This window comes from Lepidochelys olivacea, assembly GCF_965140295.1.
Source record: "Lepidochelys olivacea isolate rLepOli2 genome assembly, chromosome: 9".
Lineage (NCBI taxonomy): Eukaryota > Metazoa > Chordata > Testudines > Cheloniidae > Lepidochelys > Lepidochelys olivacea.
The window spans coordinates 8,718,529-8,744,974 of NC_140419.1; the positions used below are offsets into that span (position 1 = coordinate 8,718,529).

The 26,446-nt window shown below is 54.9% G+C and overlaps 1 protein-coding gene across 2 annotated transcripts in view; it reads right to left on the reverse strand.

The window, feature by feature from the left end:
• The window catches only part of EPHB3 (EPH receptor B3), a 44,219-nt gene extending 23,788 nt beyond the window's left edge, over window positions 1-20,431 (reverse strand). The window contains exon 1 of one of the 2 annotated variants that reach the window (XM_084639859.1): window positions 20,296-20,431. In XM_084639859.1, coding sequence (XP_084495985.1) covers window positions 20,296-20,371 — 76 coding nt within the window. In that variant the 5' untranslated portion in view covers window positions 20,372-20,431. The remainder of the gene's footprint in view (window positions 1-20,295) is intronic. The other variant, XM_084639860.1, reaches the window with a different exon arrangement.
• Window positions 20,432-26,446: the final 6,015 nt, after the last annotated feature.

A 26,446-nucleotide genomic window follows, 5' to 3' on the forward strand; every position in this document is an offset into this window, starting at 1 on the left:
CCCATTTCCTCCACCACAACCAGCAGACCACCTCAATCCCACGCCAAGTGCCAGCCCTGCCTAGCGAAACGGGTCTTCGCTCGTGACCAACACAGCCTAGCTCCCTCCCCCAGTTACCCAGCACGAGTTCCCCAAACCCAGGGCCTTTCCCGAAGGCGCAAACGCAGACTCAGGTCAAAATGCCATTGCAGGGCAAAGAAATGCCCCTTCTGAACCGCACGTGGGTCTGTGCCTCTGCCAAATCTGTCCCACGGGCAGCCTCCACCTCAGACTGCCCCCACTCTTGGCACATCACTCACTGCACTCTGCCACTCTCAGGGAGCCTCTCTTCAGGACACAGCCCTGGCCAACAGGCAGAGAGAAGAGTCTTTCCTCCATCCAGTTCACTTGTCCCCATTCCCTTCAACCTCCCTTCCCCCCGACCCACTTTGTGCCCTTTAGCCAAGATGCCCTATAGGCCACACCCCCACCTCCAACTCACGTCTAACACACACTTCCCAGGAGGCCTACGAATCCCAGTCCCCCAGTGCAACTCCCTCAAACATGGCGACACTCAGCAGCTAGGAGCCCAGCACCACCGCTCAGTCCCCGGGCCATCCCACTCCCTTGCACGTGGTCTAATCGGCGAGCTCTGGAGCAGGAGCTCCTTTGCTCAGCATGGGCGGCGCTATCCAAACACGCTTTGTACGCAGGGAGTCAGAGCTCGTTGGCCCAGCCTGCGAACAGGCATCTGGAGTCCCTTGGGGCATCACTCTAGTGAGGGCATTTCTCCCTCCCTGGCTGTGGGAAGTGCAGTGGCCCAGGGCCAAGGCATGAGACTTTCTCATCCTTCTGCCTCTCCCAACTGCCATGGAGCCTTCCCCATCCATGAGCCATCTGCCTCTTACAGGAGATATACTCCAAAGCAGCTTTCCCTGCTGTAGCGTAGTCTGGATGCAGAGGCCACTGGGTCACTCTCAGCGTGTGGGCAAGTAGCTCCCCATCCCAAGCATTCACTAGCGCATCCCCATAGCCCGCTCCATGGTTCACATCCCTGTAACCCAGCAGCTCCCCGGGGCACAGTCAATGATGCTGGAACACTCACCACTATTCTTCCAATAAGATACAAGGAATCTACCCCAGGCCAGCAGAAATTGCCCCAACTGGGGACCCTTTAGAAGAGGAAGTGAGAGGCATATCAGATGCCCCAGTACTGGCCAGCAGGGACAGGAAGGTTACTGAGCAGTAACTGGAATTCTTCCCTCAGGGGCTTCTCTGCTTGAGATCCACCCGCAAGAGAACCTCAAAAGACCGGTACAACGAGTGAGGAAGGAAGAAGGAGGCTCTGCTAATGCACATCCTCAGGGGAAACTCCATTCACTGGTCAATCCCCTTCCTCTTCATGACTTGCCTCAGCAGAATCCCAATCTTCTGAGGATGGGGGATTAGAGGAGATGCTATTAACAACACAGCCCTGGTCGAGCCAGTGAGCTCCGGTACCAGGATCCCAGACTGGTCTCAAGAGCTCTGACAGCCCTCTCCACTAGAACAGTCTGGGCTGAGCTGGGCTGGTCTTCCCCATAGATTTTGCCACAGAGAGACAGAGGAGTCAATCTGTTTAGGGATCCTCAGCAGGGCCGGAACTACTTGCTTTTGTGCCAAACACCAGGCATTTGGCATTCTCTGGAGAGGTAATTCCATTTCAAGACAGACTATGCGACTGATGCTTCATACTCATCCTGGTGCTTGCAACTCCAGCTGTTTGCCAGGGAGTTCCTTTTCCCAGCCAAGTGAATGGCGGAAAGGAGGACACAGTGCATGTTGGGAATCATAGAATCTCATGGTTGGAAGGGACCTCAGGAGGTCATCTAGTTCTGTGCCAAGATAATTCTGTGGGACAGATGCATTGAGACATACACTGCCCTGCACTGGAGGGTTAGGAACAATGCTGCTTTGCTTCTGACCAGCACAGAGGGAATCGCATTGCTCAAAGCTCAGGGCTACGTGTGAAGCCTCTTGGGCTTCTGCAACTGTGGGATGCGACTCCCCCAGCATGAATTGGAACAACTGTTCCCATTTTTAATTCTCTAACAGCTCCTGTAGGTGCCCTTCACTGAAGCAGTGTGCGTGCGCACCCCCACCCACCCACAGCAGGGAGTCCTGAACCTAAATTGACCTGGTGTGTAGAGGGAATTTAACAATGAAACAAGAGGCCACATTTCAGCCTTGGGGAAGCAACACACTAGGATCAGCGAAGCCTAGACACCAGATGAAGCACTGAACAAATTGCATTTATACCACCCTTGCTGTTAGGCCAAGTGAGTCTGGATCCAGATGTAGACCCTGACCCTGTTGTTGAAACATCAAGGGAAAGAGTGGAGGGTCCGCTGCCAGGAACGCAAGAGCCATGCTCCAGATCTGACCAGCCCAGGCAATGGCTATTAGACCCTGGGCTCCGCCCAGCTTCGCTCTCCTGAGGTAGGAATCTCTCTGCAGAAAATGGCAGCGAGGTCTTGAGCATGGCACAGGACAAAGCATCAGAAATCTCCAGTGGCTCTTAGATAAGAGTACATTTGGCAGAGTCTAGAGAAGTGAGCTGTGCCCCACCCCATAAAACTGATTCTCATGGTTTCCCTTAGAGACCACCAGTGCTAGTCTGGATTCTGGTAATGCCCATTCTCCACCTGAGAGCTGTCCTACCGAAGATCGCTGCTCCCATAGACACATGGCCTCAAGACAACAGCACTTCTCCCCCCATACCCTAGTCAGTCCAGGCAGCAGAGTCAAATTGCCTTAAATTCCAGCGTATTTGTAACATCCTGGATTCGCCAGGTTTCCTGCAGAACGCCGGATGGGAGAACTGCCTGAATACGAGCCATCCACAGCGAGGGGGCTAGGAGAGAGAGATCAAGGTAATTGGATCGCGCTGCCAACCAAAGCAGAGCATCCCAAACTATTTAGGGCAGGGGCAGTCAACAGGCGGATCGCAGGCCAAATCCAGACTGACAGATGCTTTTGAACAGACCCCAAATAACTTTATTTACTCATCATTGTTGTGGGGGTTTTTTAATTATTTTCTCTGGTGTCTGGACCTTGATTATGCCTTGACCAAGATATTTGGACCTTGACAAAAAATAGTTGACTATCCCTGATTTAGGGCATCACTAGCCACATGTGCAGGCTGCATTCCCAGAGGGTAACCAGTGGTCAGCCTGGACTGTAGCTGCAGTCTGGCAAAAGGTGTCATGAGACAAGCCAGCTTCAGGGAGACCCGTCTGTTCCCCGGGGATGCAGCATCATTACAGAGATTTGCATTCCTCATTTCTAGGAGCCTTTCCTTCAGCAGAAAGGCTGCAGTCACAGGAGTCCAGGGTGCCTCCTATAAAAGTCAGCCTGACCCAGTTTGTTTGGAGTCCCAGATCTCTGCAGGGGGAACAAGTTGCGCGCAGGGATATACACCCTGTGAAAGGACAGAGCCCTGACGAGCCAGTTGTCCAAATATGGGCACACTTGTGTTCCATGATGCCTGAGATATGCAGCCACTGCCGTTAAATGTTTCATGGAGACCCAAGTGGCTGTGCGGAAAGCCAAACAAGTACTCTGCATTGACAGAGATTGGTCTTTGCCAAGTCTGAACGTTACATCTGCCTGCGCGAGTTCAAATGGCGACAGGGAAGTACAGCATGCATCACCAAGGCGGAGAGCTCCGAGCCAGGCCCGAGGGCTCAGAAAGAAGGAATTATCGCTTCCAATGGAATCACACAAGACTTGAGCTTCTGCATAGAACCCTAGCTCTCTAGAGTGATGGGGCACGAGCCTCTTTTGGGATTAGGAAATACTCGGCATAAAATCCATACTCCCCCCAGAGCGGACTGGGTATTTCTATTGTTCATCGGAAAGCCCTTCCCTGACCAGTTTCTCGTGCAAGGGGTCTGAGAAGGGAGGAGGAAACGGCCTGAAGCGGGAATGAATTTCCTAGCTGTGCTCTTCCACCTCCAGGTCCCAGTGATCTGAAGCAACTCCACCATGTGTCAAAAGGAATAAGAGTGGCTGACCCCAGAGGTGGAAGAGGAAAGGGCTGTAATGGCGGCTGGCTCAGGAAGGCTGTTGAGAAGGGCCAGAGTGGCCGACGCAGAGAGTCTCCAGGCACCAGTACATCAGGAGTGGGAAAGAGATAAAGGTTAGGGAGCCCAGTAGCTGAAAGCGACAGATTTGGGAGAGAACTTGGATTTGAGGAGCCCAGAATCAGCCAGCCATTCCACCAAGAAGGAGCCAGAGGAAACCTAAAGGTGAACAGACCCGAGTCTCCGAGCAACGCAGACATTCACACGAGTGGATGAGGGATGCCCAAGACCACTCAGCACAGAAAGCCACTGGGCGTTCACCCACTCCAAAGACTGCAGCTAAGACAGAGTCTATAGATTCTTAGTACAGGACACAGTGCCCTGATGGCATCTTCTGAAGACTGTGGAAATGCACACAGACAACAGGATCTGCGAGGCCCAGACCCTTAGCCCCCGTGCCACGCATCCCACAGAGCCAAAGACTCCCTTGCTACAGTCCTCACTTGTGCCAATGACACCTAAGGAAATTCCACCCACGGCACTTGGAGTATTCCCTTCCCTCCATCTCCATCCCCTGATCCCTAGTAGCTGGTGTGCCGGCCTTTGGGAGGACCCTCCCTCCCAGACATCATGTTCCTGCAGTTTCCACACTAAGGGCAGTGGAGTTCTGTGCCTTGCTGAAACACGTGGTGGGAAGCAATATCCTGGACCCTGACTCAGGCTATGAAGCATTCAAACCCTCCTGTGGACGGCCTGCTTTGCCAGGCAATACAGGCCCCCCTGGGACAAAGCTGGCCCACCCAGGAAATGCCCCTCTCCAAGGTAGCGCAGGCAACGCACATGCTGATCTACGACAGACATGTCACTCTGACAGGAGACAGGCCGCCCGCATCCTCATTACTCCAGACCCACCATCTTATCTGAGTAACAAGCAATACGGAAGAGGCGGCAGGTAGACAATAAGCAGGTAGCCTCACCACCCTTTTTGCTTATTCATGGTCAGTTGAAGACTTTTTGCGGGCATTGTGGCAGAGGGGAATTTTGAGGAAGGATCTGAAGGAGCAGCGGGTGGTAGCTTTGCAGAGCCACACTACATGGAAAGTCGTCCCCGAGTGGAAGACAGCATGAAGAGTGTCATGGGAGAAGAGGAAGAATAGGTTGTCGAGGCTGATATTGATGGCAGAGCACTATGAAGAAGAAGCAGAAGTAGAAACTTTTCAGTACTTAAGGTTCTGACGCGCCATTACAGTCTGAGTTTTGCTACTGACCAGGATTAGGGCCAGGATTTCCTCTCAGTACCTGCTCCAGCACTCATATGCAGAACTGAGGAGACCACTTCTCACAGCAATTCTGGGCACTTATTGAACCAAAGGGGGGCAAAAGAGAATTGGATAAGTTCAGAGGACAGGTCCATCAACGGCTATTAGCCAAGATGGTCAGGGATGCAATCCCATGCTCTCGGTGTCCCTAAACCTCTGAGTGCCAGAAGGTGGGACAAGCAATAGAGGATGGATCACTCAGATTGCTCTGTTCTGTTCATTCCCTCAGAAGCATCTGGCACTGGCCACCATTGGAAGACTGGATACTGGGCTAGACAGACCATTGGTCTAACCCAGTATGGCCATCCTTCGTTCTTATGCATTCTTTTCAGTCAGCTCCTCAGAAAGAGTCCAAGAATCTGATCCACTGGGTACAAAACCTTACGCTTTCTTGGCTTTGAACTTGCGACAATGCCAGCTATCATGATGCTCTGGCAAGGTAGGACTTCGGCATCTCAGCTATACCTACCCCACTGGGAAAAAAGAAGGGCTCAGATTCAAGCGAAGAGCTCCTTAGAAATATCCAAGAGAAAAGTTCATGGGTTACTCAGGCCAGAGCATCAAACAGAAGGGCTGGGCTCATTCTGCAACCCACTGAGAGAGAATGCAGAAGCCAGGGATCTTTGACGCGCGCCCTTGAACATTTGGGTCCATACCAGAGGTGAGCCTCACTCCAGACGGCAGGAATGGAGCCATGGCCAAGACAGCCTTGCCGAGGCTAGGCAATGGGTGAGTGGGGCTATTCATGAGTCGTCATCCTATTCACAGCTCCTTTGCACACCGCAGCGTTTGCTGGGAGGGGGTGCCTGGCTCTGGGGCTTGGTCACCTCCCCTCCCCCACAGCCACACAGAGAGGTCTCTGAGAAGAAGGGAGAGAACCTTGGGGCCTGGGGATGGCAGAAGCTTGCTAATATCTGGTTGTCGCTTATCGGCAGCAAACAGAAGCAGAACACGCAATGATCTGCGGATGGTGCTGCCACCAAAGGGGGCATCTTCTGCACATTGTAGTTCCCTCCCCAGCTTTGAGATAATTATAGCAGGAACGAGTGGCCTTGTGAGCTTCCCATTCAGGCACCTATTGGTACAATTAATCCCAGCCCTGTTCTAAACTGCAGCACAAAGGACTTTGGAGGGAGGCCCTTTCTCGGGGAACAAAGGGCTGCCTGTGGGAGAGAACCTGAGGTTGCACTTTTCCCGCTGACGTGCATTTCACATACACAAAAGCAAAGCCACACAGAGTGCTGTGTAACAGGGCAGACCCTGCAGGGAGACCCTTCCATGCACTTCCCAGACCCCAATGCCCAACCCATTCCTAGATCCCCCCACCCCACCCCAATCCTCTAGGAGGAGCCTTCAACCAAGGCAGAGAAATGCCCAGTCAGACGTGCTGACCAGCTGCTGGGGACTATCCCAGGGCAAACTTCTGCTAGGGAATTCGCAACACCCTGAATCCCATCCAGAGAGAAGTGCCCACATCCCATTCAGCCCTAGTCACTGGCAAAGGGACACCTGTGATGAACCGGGGCAACATTTGCACAACTTATACATTCTGGCTAATAGTGTGAAGCTGTGTTATGAAAAGTTGCTGTACTGCGAGTCCCTATACGTATGAGGACCCAGCACTGCCGACAGGTCTTGGAGAAGGCACACACCAGACAGGAGCAATGGGAAATACTTCAGGGTAACTACGTTACTTAGTCCTCACAAAGTTTATGCTAGAAAGCAGCTCCAGCCTTGGAAATCCAGTCTAGCTCAACCCTTCTGAAGGGAGAGGGGAAGGCAGGAGAAGTGGAAACTTACCAGAAGTAAAACAAGAGAGACCAAGTGACCAACAGTGGTTTAAATAAAGAAACACATAGGAACAGAGGTGAGATAGGAGAAAGAAGCATGGGGCAAGACACAGTAAGGTCACAGAAGCTGGGTAAAGGACTTGTAGGAGGGAGAGGTCCCCCAGCATATAGCAGCCCAGGAGGGAGGGGCCCTGCCTGCTTTCCTGAGCCCAGAGGGACCAAGGACTCTGGACAAACCAAGGGACTCAGACCCCAGCCCAAAGAATGCCCTGGAGTGGGAAAGAAACTGAGGCAGGGACATGCATTTAATGTTTGTTTTGCATAATCCGCACTTTCCTGTGCTTTATATGATTAAGTATAAAAGAGCATAAAGGGGCTAGTCTCTGTGCAAAGCGTAAGAGTGTGGTGCTGACTGCGTTACAACTACTGCGGGCCCCTGAGAGTTCAACTGTAACCAGAAGCTTCACACCTCCGGGGGTGGGGGGAGTTCTGGAGAGGGGTGTGTTTAAGTAACAGGGGTATCTGGGGGCATAGGGCAGACGAGCCAAGGAGCCCCATTTCTAAGGAGTAGCAGACTGGGCATCCATGCCCAGGAAGCATGCCAGACAGCGCCTCGGAGGCTGCAGCGCTGGTCCCTCCCGTGGCCTAGCAGCTTTCACATGCCCTGTGGGAGCCGGAGCACAGACTCCTCACAGCTGTCCTAGTGGGTGGCCAGCAGGGAGCACTCGCTAGGACCTGTGACAGGGCCACACCCTCCAAACGAGGCAGATCCCATCATCCCTCCTCCCCCTTCCCTGTTACAGAGTCTGGCACCCCCACTGCACACTGCAGGAAATGCCCGTGCCTCACCAGGCTGCAAAGAGCTCTGCTTGCTCCCCTCCCCGCTGCACGCTCCAGAGCTGGGAACTCTCACCCCTTCACAGTGACTTTCCCGGCACGGGTTTGGTGGCGAGCCACAGGGGTTTCCAAGTGAGGGAAGGGGCAGGAAGGGAGAGGCTGACAGGCTGGGGGACAGGAGAGCAGAGGGAGACAGCAGCTGGGGCGTGTGTGCAGTGAGTGGGGAGAGGAGACAGCGAGTGTGGTTTGGTGCTAGACTCCCAGGCTGAAATTAGCAATGCCGGGGCACTGGCAGTAGCCACAGAAGGGCTGCTCACCCCCCAAGTATTTTTAACAGGGGAGGCCCTCTCCGCTCCATCCCCACATGCCCCAGCAGATCAGAACGGTCAGCGCAAAGCTATTCCAGGCCCAGGAGGGGCTGTGACCCCTGAGCACAGGACGCAGCCCTCGGCAGGATTGCAAAGGCCGGAAACATTCGCTGGCTGCCTTTGATCTAGACAGATGCTGTGTGGCAGCTCCCCCTGCAGGAGCCGGGAATCATTGCAGCTGCAGACACACACCAGCATTAGGGAGCCCTGAACCCTCCCAGCAAGTGCCCAATACCTCCCCGCACCCCGACCTTGGATCGCTCAGCCCTCTAGATCCTGGCCACGAGACCCCCTTGGGGAATCTGCCCAGCCAGGATCATTCCTTCAGCTCCTAGCTCCTTCAGTTCCTACGTCTCATCAGACACAGAGACCAGCTTTCCTGCCTCCCCCTTCTTACCCTACAACTTTGCCCCCACAGGCTCCAGTCTTACCCCTTCGCCTCCGTGTCTATATGTTCTACTTCACCCTGAGCCAGAGCAAGGTGCTCCACCACAACAGCGTTCGTCACCCTCGCCGCAGCAGGCAGGCGGGGTCCCAACTCGAGCAGATTGTGCAAACAGATTCACTCCGCCCCGCCGGGCCTCCCTGACCTCCTGCAGAAACGGTGCAGCCACAACACAGGGGCGGGCGCGGCTCCCTCTCTTCTCTCACCAGCGTGCATGACAAGTGCCTGTTGCTGACACTTTCCAACCCACAGGTATCTGGGTTTCGCCTCCAGAGATGGGCGTGGAGGGAAAGAGGGAACACCATGGCCCAAAGAGCTTCTCCCCCTGGCTGGGTTGACGCTCGCATACATGGCTGCGGAGGTAAGGGGCACACCTCCCCCCCAGTTCAGAGCCAGCTATCCGCTGGGAGCAAAAGGAAACCAGGGCCGGTGTCACAGCTGTGGACCTTTGTGCCAAGGACATCTGGAACACCATCAAAGAAAATCAGATCTGCTGAGCCAAACACTGGCACATGCAATCCAGTGTCTTGCCTCTGGCAGTGGGCAGAGCCTGCCCCACTTAAAGTTGTGAGCGCTTAATAACAGACTCATTATTTTTGTATTACGGTAGGGCCTAGAGGCCCCAATGAGATCGGGGCCCCATTGTACAGACACAAAGGCAGTCTCTGCCCTGAAGAGCTTACAACATAAACAGCCTAGCCAAAGGAAGTGGCTTCATTTCCTGATGGGGAACTGAGGCACTAGGAGATTCAGTGTCCCGACTCCAGGCCACACAGAGAGTCTGTAACAGAGCGGGGAACCGAGCCCAGATCTTGAGTCCCGGGTTGGTTCATTTACTGCAAGGCCATCTTCCCTCTCTGAAGCCTGCTGCTTTAGGGGAAGGTGCAGTGCCCCCCCCCACTCCCCAATCCTGTGCCTGGAAAACTAGCCCAACCTAGAGGGTGCAATCAACGAAACCTGGGGCAGGAAGTGGGAGACGGCAGGGGATGTGTGAGTGAGCAGCCAGCAACTGCATCTCCTCTCCCTCCCCTGTGTTTGTCCACCCCCCAGCAAACACACCTCACTGCTCAGGATTCCCCCCACCCTCACCCAGACCCCCTTGGTGATTTGCAAATATAAACCCCAGACAAAAATCACTGAACGACAGGCCAAGAGGAAGGAGGCCAGAGGTAGCTTCTCTGGGCTGGAGCATTTTCTTCAGTCCCCAGTGTCTCACCCGCCCGCTGCTAAACCCCTGAAGGGAGGTTTCTAACTGGATTCTCCCCAAGAGCTGCTCTCAGACGGTAACAAGACAGACTAGAAGCATGCCCCACTTACCGCCCTGCCCTCCCGCCGGGGGGTCTAACTTCCTCACATCACAACAGACTGAAGCTTACTAACAATTCGTGGGCCTCGTCATTTCATTGCCAGGCAGAGCTTCCTGTAAGTGCTGGACACGCAGCCCCTGGGCACCAAGCTTCAGGGAAGAACAAGAAGTTTCTTGCTGAGCAGCAGACAGTGCCTGGGAGGAGGGAAAAACCCACAGGGGGCTCAGCCTTCCTCCCAGGGTCTGACAGATGATGGGGATTCACTCCCTTCTGCAGTTTCTCTGAGCTAGAGCTTTTGGTGCCATCTCCTAAGCGGGCAGCCCCACCACAGCTCTGCCAGGCCTCGGCACCTTCTCGGGCAGCGGCAGCCACGTTTGAAGGCACCAAGGAGGAAGAGAACCCAGAGCCGTTTAGAGCCAGCTGCTCAGAGCCCATCTCAACACTGCAATTACCGTTCTATTAATACCCTGGGGATTTTGGGAGCGCAACGCACCATGTGCAACTCCAGGGTCTGCAGAGGGAGGCGGTTTCAGGTGGAAGAACAGATAGTCCCTGGCTTCAGCTCCCTTTCCCAAGGTGTGAGACCCAGAGCCACCCCCAACTGCTCTCCTCTGCAGGAGCCCTTTAACATCCCCAGATAAGGGGCATCTCTCATTCCTACAGGGCTGCTTATGGATTCATTCGCAATGGAGCCCCCGCCCAAGTCTCTGATCACTGGCTCGCTGACAGGTTTCAGAGTGGTCTCAGCCAAGCCTCTGGCTGCCATTTCTTGCCCCCAGGGCCTCTTCTCAGCCCTACAGCCTCCAACACACCACAGACATCTCCCTGCCCCATTGCAAGGGGCTGCTCTCCTTACCACTTCCCTACTCTGGGGTCCAATCTGGGCTCTGGGAGAATGTGACTGACCCCAGGCAGCAGAGACCTCCCAGGCCGGCAGGTAAGAAAGTGATTTATAAGTCACGCTCCTGGCAGAAACATTCACTCTGGCCACTCTCCGGCCATGGAAATAACTCAGAAGAGCGGATGACATCAGCCCCGCGAATACCATTAACCGGGACACACAGGCAGCAAACTGCTCCACAAACCCATCTTCGTTTCCAGACTTTATGTCAAAATAAAACTTCTCCACACCCTCCAGCGCTGTGGCGACCAGGAGAATACAGCCTGCCGCACTCACAAGTCCCCGACAGCCAGGGGAGAGAGCCACAGCGCTGCCTCTGCATGGGGCCGGGCACAGCAGAAACAAGCAGCTCCCTGCTTTTCGATGCTCCACATCTGGTTTCATGGATTTCCCGCAGGGGCAGAGCCCGTGCTGGGAGGCTCAGGTGTCTGTGGCCGGGGCTCTGGGCTGCACGTGATTCAGGGCCACCAAACAAGCTCCCATCCACCAAGTGACGGGAGGGGAGGCAGATGACACAGTCTCCGGGTTTGCACTGGCTCCCGGAGGTGGCAGCCGTTTCCGGGCTGGGATACCTCCCCCGAGTGCCGTTTGCAGGTTATTCTTCTGGAAACATTCCAGGAGAGGAGGGGGAAAAATGGCAAGAAGTTACTTATCGCAGATCCAGAGCCACTCAGCCCACAGACACAGCGGCTCGGAGAGGCGGTGCTCAGTTGCCAAGCTGTATCCCATCCAGTCAGCCCCGAGATGGAGCCTCTGCCAAGACTTCCCTCCCCACTCCCGCCTGGGGCAGTTACCCGAATCTCCATGCTGCTCTCTGCTCACTTCCTCCAATTCTCAAGCACCAAACCCATCTGGAACTGTTTAAACCCAAATATCCTTCCCCCCCTTCCAAAGTCAGATTCTTCCGAAGTTAAAACAAGCACAGAATCGGGGGGGGGGCGGGGGGAGGGTGCCAGGCCTGGCCGACTCTCTCCTCTTCATTTCAGTTTAATTTCTGGGGAACTAGAATAAATCTGTTCCTGGCAATCGTTCAAGCCCTGCACATTTTTCTCATTAATAAAAAAAGGCCGTGGACTGCATGCCGTTTGTGCAGGCATGTAGGACAGCCCCCCGCAAGCGATCCCTACAGTGGGGTCTCGCTCAGGCCTCGGCTCTCACTGGGCAATTGGCTGAATTAGCCAAGTGACAAGTGGGGCTGGTTGGAGAAGTGGGCAAGCCTCCCCCACCCCCGCTCGGACAGATGTCAGCCGCTCCACCCGAGGGTACATGGCCCCACCTCCCAGGGAAACCGGTCAGAGCAAATGCTGCAGCAGCAGCTGCCACCAGGAGGCTGCAGGGTGAGGTCCTAGGACATCCGCTCTCTCCTACCATCCACGCCCCCCCCCCCCGAGCTAACTGCCTCCCCAACTCCATCTGGGGCAGGAAAAGCTGGGGGCCTTTGGGTGACTGCAGCCTCAACTCGACGCTCTCCAAAGCGGCTCCTCCAGACGGAATCAGGCCCGATGTCTGCAGCCCCGCCACGGCCAGCAAGGTCCAGCGACTGCTGGCATTCCAGGGGAGGGGGCTGGGAAACAGGTGTTGGTCAGCGGCTCCCAGGGCATGGGCGGGACGTGCCAGCCTGTGGCAGAGAGCTTGCCGCTACATACAATGACCAGCGAGGCTGGACGCTTACGCATGCACACAGAAACCCACGGGGAAGGTTTCCGCAGCCAAGTCATGCGACTTGGGGTAGCTGTTTGTGCCGCTGAAATCCTGCCATCAGGTGCCCCTAGTAACAATGCTGGGGGAACCCGCATCCCGAATCTCCCTACCTGGGAGCACTCAGCATCACTTGGCATTCCTCTTCATGTAAAAGCACCCCCTAACCTAACCAGCATCTCTTGCCCACCGGCACCATGAGCCACTACTGCCCCAGCGCCCTCCCACAGCAGAGGAACCCCTCAGTACAGCATCTGCAAGTGCGAACACTTCAGCAATTGTGCATTAGGGTGCCTGACCTTGATGGGAAGTGGAGATAGAAGAGTCTGATGTGCTTAACGGCAGGAGGAGGGATGGAGGAGTTGTTGGAGGGGTGACCAGTCAATCGCGCTTTGCTATGGCAACCCCATCGGCGCACAAGCAGCGCGAAGCAGAGAGCGGGGCTGCCCAGCAGCAAGGCTTCCACCATGATGAACCCAAGGCTGCGGGGAGGCAGGGTGTTGAAAAGGCCCCCGCCCAAAGGAGTTGCCAGCGCGGCTGGTCCCTGGGCTATCTGCAGAGCAGAGAGCACTGGGGGGGGGGGGAAATAGGGCGCTTGCGGTGCTTGGCAGATGCTCGGCATCATGGCTGCCAGATCTCCACCCCTTCCAATGCCATCTTCCCGATCGGGACGTGCCACGGCAACCCAGGCATTAGCAAGGGCAGGGAACCGTCAGCTAAGCGTGAAGTGGAACGTCACCAATGCACATTCCTAGGTACGTTTGTTTTTAAAGGCACCCTTAATCAGAAAGGAGAGTCACAAGGCAGCCCTGTGTAGGTGGCCTGTTTTGCTTATAAAATGGTTCCTGGTGTCCTTCGTGGCTAAGCCACCACCCTTCCCTGCCTGTCAGCAACACTCCTGGTCTGCCCTATCTATCCGAGCTATCCCAGCGCCAGGCAGGGCTTGGCCATCGCTGTATTTCCCCATTCACCTGACTGGAGAACACCCCCATTTTTAAAGAAGTTCCTTTTGAGCCTCATTCAGCGCGACCTTACTGAGCGACAAAGGGGTCAGAGCGGCTCTTCAGCTTGCCTGCCTGTGCCGACACAGCGGGGAGGGAAGCTGAGACCGGGGATCCCGATCTGTTTTTTTGGCCACCGAAATTCGACTTTTACTGACAAGCCAAATAAGGCGATGTGGCCGAAACACGACAGCTCCGTCACCCGTCTGGGCCCAGAGCTCAACATCAGACTGAGGGAGGGAAGACGACTCGGGTGAAAGATTTTTCCCCTCCCTCCAATATGGCGGCTTCAGCTCAGAAATCCCGCTACGAGACTGGGCTGTCCCACCCCCACCGGTGCCCCGTGGCTGGGGGCAGAGGGGACTAGGAGAGGACAAATTCAAGGCTGAGAACGGGTTTTCTGTTCTGTGCCTGTTTATTTCCTAGTGACATTCAGGGAGCTGCGAGCACACTTCACCCAGCTGCGAGCAGGAGCACGGGCGCGTCCAGCTCCCCGTCCCTCAGCCACCAACTCTCTCCATCCCAGACACGCGGCCAGCCTCAGAGGGGAGCAGCAGACCCTCTCTGTGAGAGAGGGCTTCTCCTTCCACTGTTACCACATATCGCTGAACCAAACGGCCGAGGAAGCAAAGGGCAGGACAGACCCCCACCCATGTCAAGATTGAGAGGCTAGCGGCCCTGAGCTGCCCCGCGGAGTACTCCGCGCACTCCCTGTCAACTCAGGGCTCTGCCTGACCCTCCTGGGGATGGCTTAGTGACTCTTTCAGTTGCTACCTTGGCCCTTAGGGCAGAGCCAGGCCAAGAGCCCTGCAGAGAAACCGGGCCTCCATCCCACCGGCTTCTCCAGCCAAGGGGCGAGAATCCCAAACTAGTGAAGCAGGGCACCCAAATCCAACCTGAACTGGGCCGAGAACATTTTTTGCCGTGCATTGGAGGGCACTGGGCTGTGTACACACACACACCCCCGCCCACCACCCCTCCCCCTGCGCTCGGCACCAAAGAGGAGACGCTTAATCCCGACAAACCAGTTTGACTCAGCACAACAAACAACAGGAACAACTACAATTTTCAAAACATGCAAGTCTGTGATTCAGAGTCTTCTGGCCAGTTAATTAAACGCCGAGCTCCGATTTTCCAGTCTCAGCAGCAGCAACTTATCATGAAAAGAAAATGCAACAAACTGGTTTCCCCGAATATTTGGTGCAATAAGTCATCACACAGTGGGGAGTTTGGGGACCTTTCTTAAAACCAGAGGCCAATATTCCTATGACGACACACACACACACAGGCAGACCCAGAGTTTCTACCCCTCAGGCAGCTGGATGTTTTATGCCTCTAACTAGGAGCAAAGCGTTATTACGCACGCACACACACACAAAAAGAGAACAATGGAGTGCAAAGCCACAAACATACAGACTGCCACTGAACTCTCACCACATGCAACTCTGCTGCAAGTTCTTCCTTCTCCCTAACTAGCTGCTTGCTCCACTTGACACAAAGGAAAGCCCCTCTGCTCCTCGGCTCAGGAAACAGGGCCGAAGCAGCTTGCAGGCAGCAGGGCATTTTGCGAGGAACAGGAGATTTAACGAGTGTAGCCAACACTACACTACGAAGCCCCGTGACCGGCATTCTCTCCCCACCTACCCCTAAACATCAATAAAACAGCCCGGCTAACATTAGTCACCCCCGTCGAGAAATGAGTCCATTAGTCACCCCCGTAGAGAAATGAGGCATTTCGGTGAAATGTAATTAAACAAAAAGCAAAGGTCTCTGCCAAGAAAATACCTGACAGTCCCAGAACTTGGGGGGTGGTTTTGGTACAGGAATGAACTTGGCGTAGTATTTGGGGGTCGGCCTTCATAAAGCTAAACTGTGGCTGTAGACCAGCAATCGGGGAAAACCCAAGCCAAGGACTGACTCCCAAATATTTCTCATTCCCAAACATTCAGGGAAAGGGCATACGCTCAGTTATTTACATTAGGAGAGCCCAGAAACCGTGCTTTGGGATTACTTCAGAAATGGCGCACAAAAGTCGCCTCCCGCTCCCGGCTGCAGATGAGTTCAGGAAGCTCCCCAGCACGCGGCTCATGGGTAGTGGCACAGGAGACTATGTGAAAAAACAAACAAACAAAAAAAAAAAAAACCACCGGAGAGGCCGAATTTCGCCCCTGAGCGAAACGTGAGAGAACGCAGCCGTCTTGTCTGCCCGCCCATCCCACACACTGGTAAGGGAGACTGGCAGAGCTCCGTAAGCAGCTACCCACTATCCCTTTTTCCACCACCAATACTAACCCCCAGCCGCACAGCGCTGGGGACCTCGCTTGGACAGCTGGCAATCACATCAGACATGCTGAGGCATTAAACACGGTTAGAGAAAATGTGATTTATGGGAAATAAATTAATCCCATAGCATTTTGCTCGGGTCCCGCATTTGGGCCTTGGCAGGCTGCAACTAGGAGTCTTGGACATAATGGATGTTCTTGGTGCTCTGAGCTTTTTCCACAGCCCAGATTCTAAGTGACAACAGCTGGGTAGAGAGCAGGCTACAGAGGCCCAAAGGAGGCCACTGCACTCATGTCAGCCCTGCGTGGAGAGCTCTTTCCGGACCACAGGAGCCTCAGCTCCCAACCAAACCAGCGCAAACCCGTCTCCTTCTTGCATTGAAATGCTTCGCCAGAGAAAGCCACTGCTGTTGCTTCTGGACAGAGCATTCCTTCTCCAGCAGGCTGAGGCTCTGCTGAACTGGAGAAGAAAAACACATTGTGACTTCAAACAAACGCAGCGCACTTACAGGATCTGGAGAGAAACCATTTTCTTCTCAGCAGCACAAAGCCCTCACTGAGCTGCTGCGGAGAACAGCTTCCTCCCCCCTCATGGTGCCTTGCTAAGAAACAGAACTCCAAGCGATTCTGCCACAGGAAAGGGCAAGAGGGAGCCCAACACAATGCCAGACAAGAGGGGTGACACCCCCCCACCCAAGTGACCACGAACTACAGCAGTTACTGTGGAATACAACCCAGCAAGCCAGCTGGGAGCTCCACATTCCCAGCACAGAACCTGACAAGTGTGGCAGCAGAATCCCGGGCCACTAGCAGCCGTGGTTATAGAGTATGTGCCTACAGATTTATCGCCACGGCGGATTTATGATTAGCACTGAAATATCTGAAAAGCCATACACACCAGATTTACAGTAACGACTCGAATGCTCCAGCCCAGGTCAGGAAACAGCTTTGCGAGCGGCTAAAAAAGCCAAACACAGCAAAAGTGCAGGAGCACAATCCCCGGCCACGGGGTCAGTGATCTCAGCTCCTAGAGCCGGGAAAGACTGGAGTCACCGAAACCCTCTCCTGGCCCAGCCAGCCAGCTCAATTTATATGAAGTCCAGCTAGAAGAGAAGCTGAAACAGGCTGCGGGCTGGAAGCGCCCTCTAATCCCAGACACAGCTCAGCGCCTGGCATCACCCAGCCTTGCTCCACACACAGATAGCCTGCTAACCCAGCACTGAAGCATGGCTGTTCAGGGAGGCCTGGCAAACAGCTGGAAGGTGACCTCTTGAGGAGGAGCATTCGGCCCTCTGACCTTCCACACTCAGGAAGCTGAGAAAACCTTAAGTGAAAGCTGTTTATTTTCCTTGTCCTGCTCTTCATCCCAGTTCACGGGGGTTAAACAGCCGAGCCCACTAAGCTCCTCCTGAGGAAAGGTGACCTAACCTCTCCCAACCCGCTGCATCTCCAGAAGCTGTGTAGATTCTGACCATTGCCTCCACAACCTACTGAATGCTGCAAGACCCACTGTCACAACATTAGGGCCGGAAATTCAGGCACACAGAACAGCCCATCCAGAAACGCTACAGAAAGACAATGGAACAGCCTTGGAGCAGAGAACTGAACCAGGAGCAGGCAACGTGACAAGAACCTGAAGCCGAGATGCTGGCCTGTAACACACAATCAATACCCTATCACACACACAGAGTTGTAATCCTCTGCGTTTGTGCTGGGCCCCAGAATTGGCTTGGTTCTTAATTCCCAAAGGATTTATAGGAAACTAATTGTTATTAGAAGCAGTATAAGGGCAGCACCCAGACACCCCAATCAACATCAGAGCTCGGCTGTGCATCGGAAACCAGTCCCTGCCCAGAAGAACTTAATTCTGCAGTATCTATTTAATACGTAAGGTCCACAGCCACCATTTCCAGGCTGATCTTTAGGGGTCCACAGCTGGCTCAAGGCTCATCCCAAGAGAGCAGTGTGCATGCAGAGTAGTCACTGCTTCCCAGACTGCTACAGCCTGAGGAGGGGATCACAGTCTCTAGAAGCTCAAAGACTGAGCAGGCCCAGAGATCCTAGTTTGGCCCTCACAGGGAACGACTCAGGGTGACTGTTGCCCCGCATTTGAAGTTTTTTTGAGAGGAAGGGGGAAAAAAAAAAAAGAAGATATTTGTAACCACCCCCCCGCACCTTTTCCAATGCCTAAAGACCAAGAGAAATGTCGATTTTTCTACACTCCAGCAGAGGCAGTCCCCAGTCCTCTCAGCCCCTCCAAAAACAAGCGGTGACCCAAACTTTGCAGCATGGGGCTATGCATGGGAAATAGAAAGCAAAATGACTCCAAACAAGCACTAAGGCTCTCTTTGATTTTTGTTGTCCCAGCACAGCCATGCAAAACAGAATAAAAACGTTTTCAGTGAACAGCTGACTTGTTTAACAACAAGGCAGAAAATTCCCTTAATCTGTTATGGGGTTTTGTTTGTTTATTTTTGAAGTGGTCAGCAACCCCTTCCTTCCCACCCACCCACCCCTTTTTATCCTCTGGCAAACAAGAGTGTTTAGTTACAGAACCCAGGGGGAGAATGAGCAATCTATAACGATCCCAGAAGGGATCAGAGATTTTTGTCACGAGACCAAAATTAGCTTTTGCAAGACGTTTAGGGCAAAAATGAAATGTCTGTCATCTGCAACTAGCCTCCATTCCAAACTGTCCACCCAGAAGACACACAAATCCCAGTGTCTCCCCGCCGTGATCTTTATCTAGTTGGACTATAAAGCTGCTTTCCTCTTGCAAATATGAAGGATCACCCGGCTGCCCAGAAGATTGTGATTTCACCCTGTTAGTGGAAGAAAATTAATTGCCTTTTTATCTTCAACTGAACTAGAAGAGAGTTTCTTTTCCAGATCAAGAGGGGGAGGAAGAAGTCTGCCCACAGCACGTCTACTCTTGGAAGGGTACACACTAATACACTTACCAGCTACTTCCCTTTGGGGCAAGCACGGTTAGGAAAAGGCTCCATATGGAGGGCTTTCCTTCATGTTTGGGGTTAAATCGTTCAGTGCTTTGTGACCACCATTTGGTCTCAGCCTGGGAGCCAGGATGCAGCAGTCCAACACCCAGGTACTTCTCTGGTGGCCTTCATCAGTTTCTGCAGCATCCAACCTTTCACTTAAAAAGATTCAATTTCTAGCCTTTTTGATTGTGGAGAAAAACCCCTGACTATGAACGGAGTAACCACTGAAGCACTTTTCCTTGTGTTTGCAAACAGACAGCCTGAACAGTCCACAGAAAGAGCAGCTGTCCCCACTCAACTCAGCAAGATGTTAACTCTGAAGCCTACTGCTAGGGAATCCAATGCCAACATTCTGAAACATTCCACCACCGATCTGGCTACTTGAAGAATCCAGGTAGAGTCCAAGGTTGTGAGTACACTCCCTCTCCCACACCCCACTCCGCCCCCTGGAATTTCAGACGGAAATCCTGACTTTCAGACAGAATAGATCATTAAAAAAAAAAAAAAATTGAGGGGAATCCCTCCCCGCCCCCCAAGAGTTTCTGACAACCAGCTTCCACGTGTGCCCTTGCAAATCTCCATCTCAGCACCCCATGGATGCTCTTCGGTTCATACCACGGACACCAAGCCCTCTGGAACCCCCTTCCCACAATCCGCATCTCCCCTGGGCCCAGTGACGCCCCACCACTTCAAGGGCAGATGCTCCTTATATCCACGGGGACGCCTCCGCCGCCCCAGCCCGCCCCACGCAGACCGGCTGCGTCGCCCTGCAGGCGACCGGCCCCACGGCGCAGAAACTGGCCGACGGGCACGGGTGGGCTGGATCGTCTCCCTCTGCAAGGGTCTGGGCAGCCCATGGCGGGGAGGGGGGACGGGACCCAAACCCACGCCCCCTAGCCGTGCCCTGACCCCCACAGCCCAGGGGGGCCGGTTTCCGTGGGCCCGGAGCCGTCCGGAGCAGCAACTCTGCTTTCCCCGGTCCCTCCCAGTCTCCGCACCCGTGCCAGCACCGCCAACGCCGGGCACCGCGCGGGGGGCTGCCCGCCCGCCCAGAGCGGGTCACCCCCCTGCCCGGCCAGGGGGCCAAGGTCCCGGGGACCCCGGCCAGTGCCCGGACACCCCGGGAGGGTCCCGGCCCCAGCGGGGGAACGGGGACTCGGCGGTCGGGGCGTCCCGCGCCCCAGAGAGACAGGGGCAGCCCGCCCGCCCCGGGGGCTCCCCCCAACCCAGCCCAGCCCAGCCCGGGCCGGGCCGGGGATCAGCGCCGCCCTGGGCCGGTCCGGCTGGCGCCCCGGCGGGTCTCACCTTCCAGGGCGCGGCGGCCGCCGGGCAGGAGCAGCAGCAGCAGCACCGGCAGCAGCGGCGGCGGCGCCGCGGCCATGGCGGGGGGCGCGGGGCCCCGGCGGGCGGCGCGGCAGTGCCCGGACTCGGGGCGGCCCGGACGGGCGGGTCGCGGAGCTCCGGTGCCGGCTGCGGGGGAGGGGGGGGGCGGCTCCGGTGCGCGGGGGGGGGTGTCCCGGGCTCCGCGAGGCGAATCGGCTCCGGCGCGGCTGCGGCTGCCCTGGGGGGGGTCTCGCGGCTCCGCTCGCCGCCGCTCACGCTCCAGCTCTGGGGTCTCCGGCTCCGCCGCGGCGGCTCAGCCACGGGGGGCGGGGCCCCGCCGCCAGTCACCCTCTCGACACGCCCCTGGCAACCAAACGCCGCGCTCAGCGGGAGCGCCGCGCGGGGGACACGCCCCTGACAACGCCAAGCGCGCAGCCCATTGGGCGTCGGAGGGGGGGGTTCTAAACCCCGCCCCTAGCCACGAGGCGGAGCTTAACCGAGGGGCGGAGCGTCAGGGAAAGATGAATTAAATGGGGAGGGGACTCGGTGCCGACTCGCAGCAGGCCCCGCCCCTGAACCCGCCCATTGAGCCGCTCGAGGCAGAGCGAGGAGAGCGCCCCACCTAGCGGCCACAAATGGAACTGGCCTCTTAAAGGGCCTGCACCCCCTCCCCACCCGTGGGGGGCCACGAGAATGGCTTAAAATCAAGGATTCGTCGTGGGCTTAGCCCCGTGGGAACCCGCCATCCCCCACGTGCTGGAGCACGACAGCCCCCCCCCATCCCAGGCTCCTGCCACAGGCTCCTCCTTGCCCCCCAGCCCCTTGCCAGGCGCCTCCTACAGCCCCTGATCCCCCACTACCTCCCAGGCTGTAACCCACAACCACCTCCTCCTCTGCCCCCGCTTGCTCCCCCAGTTCTCTTACTTCACGGCAGCTGGCCCCTCACATTCTCTTGCTTTGCCATCTGGTGTTCCCCCGCCCCTTGTCTCCTCCTACCCCCCACATCCCTCTGCATCCCGGCAGACTCCCTCCTGCCCCCCACATCCCCATTCCCTCTCAGTCTACCATCTGCTCTCCACATTCCCCTGCACCCTCCTCCCCTTAGTCTCCCTCCCAGCCCCCACATTCTTCTGCCCCTTCACAGTCTCCTCGCCTAGTTCCCAGGTGGTCCCATCTTTCCTGAAGGCAGCCTGGCTTCAGTCCCACTAGAAACAAAGGCTGATGCATGTCCAGCGGCTGCCCCACACCATGAATCCCTTAGTCCCAAGACTCCAGGTTCCTTTAAGATCAAAGGGCTGCGGCGTCTACAGGGCCCACACTCACCAACTCCTCCCTGCTCACCCCACCCCTGAGGCTGGCATGCAACCGGAGCGCCTCTGCCCACCTCCCTACTACTCTGCTGTTGCCCTCACCTCACCCCCCTTCTTGCCAGGCTGGGCCTTGCGGCTGGCCCAGTCCTGGAGAGCTGCAGCAGTGTAGGGCAAGAGAGCTCACAGTCAGGGCTAGGGCTGAGAGGATGTCTCCTCTGTCCCTCGGCTGCTGAAGGACGCCTGCTGAAGGACACGTAGCTAATATGTAAAGGGAGTGACCCTGAGCCTCCCAACCCCCCGAATGAGTCAGCTCCCCACTTTCATGGAGCGCTCAGCGGCATTAGGCCTGGTGTGACCCCAGGGAGAAATGTCCAGACTTTGTAGCATTTTACAGGGCAGCTCCTTTGATCTGCTCTGCTCCCTTGGCACAAAGTGGGAAGAGACGGGCTGTGCCCGTCTAGCTAGGGATTCTTCTGGCATAGGAGAGTTCCCAGATGGCATGCAGCTGGCATAACTGGATCCTGTGTTACCCTCCCTGCAGCCCCTCTTGCAGGGTGAGTGGAGGGAGCACAAGTCACTCTGGTTATCCCTAGCTAGTGGTCCTTAGGGGCCATCACCAGCTGGCATAAGATAGAGCAGCCTCCAGGTTTCTCTAAAGTGCACTGGGACCAGGGGAGGGGCAAAGAATCAGAGAGCTGTAACCAGCCCCTTGGTACCTCCTGTCCCCCTTGTTCACTGGCTGTAATCGTCCATGGTCAAAGTAATTAATTGTGAACCCTCCAGTCCCAACGCAAGTGGGTTTGATCAGCGTCCCTCTCCAGGAGAAGGGAAAGCTGAGACTGAGGGGGAGGACGTGACTTGCCCAAGGCCAGACAGGGATTCAGCGTCAGAGCCAAGAACAGAACTCAGCAATGCCTCTAGTCAGGCTGCCTCCAGCACGTTATCCCCCTATCAGGAGAACAATATCCTTCTGCTCTCCTCCGCCACCCCTACCCCAGCTGCAGCCCAGACTGTGAGTTCTCCAAGGCAGGGATCGCCTGTGCCATGACTTTGCATGGTGCACAGTGGGGCCCGATCCAGGTGCTCTGGGTGTGGTAATAAACAGCTGGTTGGACTTCCGGTCCTTTACAGGCTGCTGTGGCAGTGATCCACCTGCCCCCTGGATGGGAACTGCATCCCGCGTACCCCTCCTCTTCCTCCCCTCATCTGCCGAGGGAAGTTGGGGCTCATCTCGCTTCTGTTTGTGCCCGACTGGTTCAACTCAGCCTCTCCACTCTGTTAGGAGGCCAGAGGATTGCCCAGCTCGCTGGCCAGGAAGGGCAGGGGGGTGAATTTACTCAGTGCTTCCCAGAAATAGAGCCCCAACCCCAGTGGGGCAGCAGTGAACGGCTGGGCGAGCCTCTCCTCTGCAGCTCCTCACCCACCAGGGCTGCCCTAGGCTGCTTTAGAAGGCAGGGGCTACAAAGCTTCGGGCCTATGTCATGCTGGACACACCACAGATCATCACCAGCATCAGTGGGAGGTTAGCCCAAAGCAGAATGTAGCCCCCGGGCAGTAACTGCACCTCCAGCCAGTGCCAGGCTGCTGCAGTCAAGGGCACTTGGTTGCAGTGGCAATTGCATATGCAAATTAAGCCCCCCTGTTACTGGAAAATCTGGCCCCGGGCATCCTTAGGCTTAAGAGTCAACATCCACTTTTTGGTATAGGGGGACGCAATTCCCATGTCTCCATGTGTCTCACACAGGGCTACAAGAAGGCACGGATGGAAGGCTCTTCGCAACCATTTGGGTTGGAAACATCCTTGGAAGAACTAGAAAGCTCCCATTCTACACAGCCAGGATCTGCCTCTGCCACCCCACTGGGCAGGTGACTGACAGCTGGGCTGCAAAGAGTCTAGGACCCAGACAGAAAACAGGTATACAGCGCAGCATTCCCCAGCTGCCACTTTCCCTGCAGGGGCTTGGGTCTTATTGCCTTTCACATCCCTGGAGTGAGGGCCTTGGACTGGGCCACTGTCTAAGCTCTTCAGGCGAGGACTGCGTCCTGCTGCGTGTGTGGACAACATCAAGTAGAGCAGACGGTGCTGATCGATGCCCAAATCCCTCTCTGTTCTCTACAGGGCATGTTGTCCCCTAGGTTGCAATGGCTCGGTTGCATTTTACAGTCTTATTACCGTGGCGCCAGCAATGAGGCCGAAAGCGAAGGTTAAGAAGTATAGTGGGTCGAGCAAAGGGAAACAGGAAGAGCTTTGAGAAAAGATATTCATGAATCAATGCGCCGATTGGCCTGGCTGTTATTCCTGGGGTCGCTCCATTGGTCACCCATGGGGATTTGGACGTGAGCTGAGTATCTGCGTGAAATGCTCACACAGCCCCACAGGTTCTGGCATTTTAACACCCCTGATTCATACAGGGAAGTCTGGTATTCAGCATTCCCTGTTTATTACCCAGAGTGCTCCAGGGAGCTGAAACAATGGTGTGACTGTCCCTTTGACATGGCAGATCCCGTGTGTCGTGGCTTTCTCTTCCCTCCTCATGGAATGACAAGGAGAACAAACACAACCAACAGGCTGGAATACCCCTTAGCTACAGGACAGCACACGTTTGTCACACTTGCTATGGTGTTCTTGTTTGTTAGGTGGCTGCAGTGCATCATGGGAGATGAAGGCCAGCCGGGGAGTCTGGCGCATAGAGGAGAATGGGGGAATGAGGCACCCAAACTACAACCCCCATGAGGCACTGCACTGGCATTTCAGAATCAACATTTTTCGGTTTTCAGGCAGTCAGTTTTTCAATGAAAAATTGATTTTTTTTACACAGAGACGTACATTTTTCACCAAAAAATGAATTTGGTCAAAACCCCAATTATCCATGGCAAAACAATTTCAATGGAAACAGTTTCTACCAGCCCGGGCTGTGAGACCTCACTCCCTCATGGTGGCTCAGGGAGGAAGTGGCTGCCACGTTGGCCATCTATCCTGAACAACTTGACCTGGAAGAAGCAGGTCGGATGGAGGGGACTGAAAGAGGTGAGGGTAGCAGGCTGGCGGAGCTTTACGGGCAGAGGGGGCGGTGTGGAAGGAAGTGCAAAGCTGGCTGACAGAGAAGCAAACAGGGTCCTGAGGCTGGCATCGTTAAGTAATGCACTATGAGAGACGGTCCGATCCAGAGGGGGAAGATCAGTGTTATGGAGGGCCTGGGTGATGAGGACAAAAAATTGACCATGAGAGAAAAAAGGAGAGAAAAATTCTACTGCATGTGGGCGAACTTGCTAACTGTAAATACTCCACTTTTACAATACTGAGCCATGTGGCTTCCCAGGCAGCTGGAAATGCACATCTCAAAATGATGCAGAAACCCAGATTACTTTGTAATTTCAGATGTTTGAGTTACCCAAGCACAAAATTTCTGACTGGAACACATGGGAAAACTGTTTATTCACACTTAAATAACTCAAAAATGGTTGAACTGATTTTAATCAAACTTTCCAAAAGAATTCCCTGCGGAGCTGAGACCAAGGCTGGAAAATTTCAACCCAAAAGGAATTTGTTCAAGAAAGTTATGAGCAACTAGAAGGATGGGGGGCTAGAATGGAAGTAGAAATTCAACGTTAACTACAGGATCGCACATGTTTGCCACACTTGCTATAATGAATCATCAGAACCTTGAACAAGGACTGTACACCTGATTCAGGAAACACCGATCAAGGGGCCTTCGCTCGCTGGGCATAAACTCCTAGGTTACACTAGATGGTCAGGGGCTTCTGTTTTTCAGATGAAACATGCTGACCACTTGTAGTAATTAAAGATCAAGTTCAAGGAGGTTAACTCCAGTGTCCTGACCAAATTCCTGCGTCATGCATGGTCCTTCACGGAGCCAATCATTCAATGTGGAGTACAACTACCCTCTGCTCCTTTCTATTGCTGGAAATCCAGAAGAGGGCTCTTGAGGTAGCATGGTCTGACAGCTACAGCACAGTGCTGGGCATCCAGAGACCTGAGGTTTTGGTCTAGGTGCTCACACGTCTTGGAGGGTGACGTCAGGGAATAACCTCTTCCCCGCTCTGTGCTCCATCTTCCTCGTCTGTAAATGGGGCGAGGGATACGGACCCAGCTTTGAGAGCTAGGGACGAGAGGCGGTGTAGGAGAGCTAAGTGTTGTCATTAGTGGGAAAATGGCAACGAGGACAGGAGAGTATAACTGCCAGGGAACGGGCAAACCCCAGCCACCGCTAACTAGCCTGCCTGCCTCTTCAGTAACTGCATCCGCCGGTCCCTGTTCTTGGGAAACAGACCATCAGTAACAACCCTGCTGGTAGGTTCCCTCCACGTAGAATAGGGAACGGGGGGAGTGGAGGGGAGAAAACGCCGGTGAGATCGGGGGGAAGGTGTTGACAGAATATTTGATCCATGAGCAGCTGCACATGGCTCCTAGCGTCAGCAGCCGTGCATTAACCCTTCTCTGTTATAGGCTACATTCTGATAGAAATGAGTCGTTCCTGAGGGAGAAGGGTTAATGTGCGGTCAGTCCCAATCAGCTACTCCGGCTTGCGTGTGCCCTGGTCCCACTCAATCTGGTTTGTATGCACAGAGCCCAAACATTCCCTTATACTGTGAATAATGGCAAAAAGTGATGTAAAATCCCACATTTTTATAAATAAAAACTACCTGTTGAACCAGAGCTAGCCAGGATCCCCCTCTCTACCAATTTCTGTCTTTTATGAGATACCTGTCAACACAGAGAAGTAGGACTGCCCATAACAAATTTCAACCAGAGCCCAATTTAAGAGACTTCCTTTGAGCCATGTATGAAGAGAAACCAAACG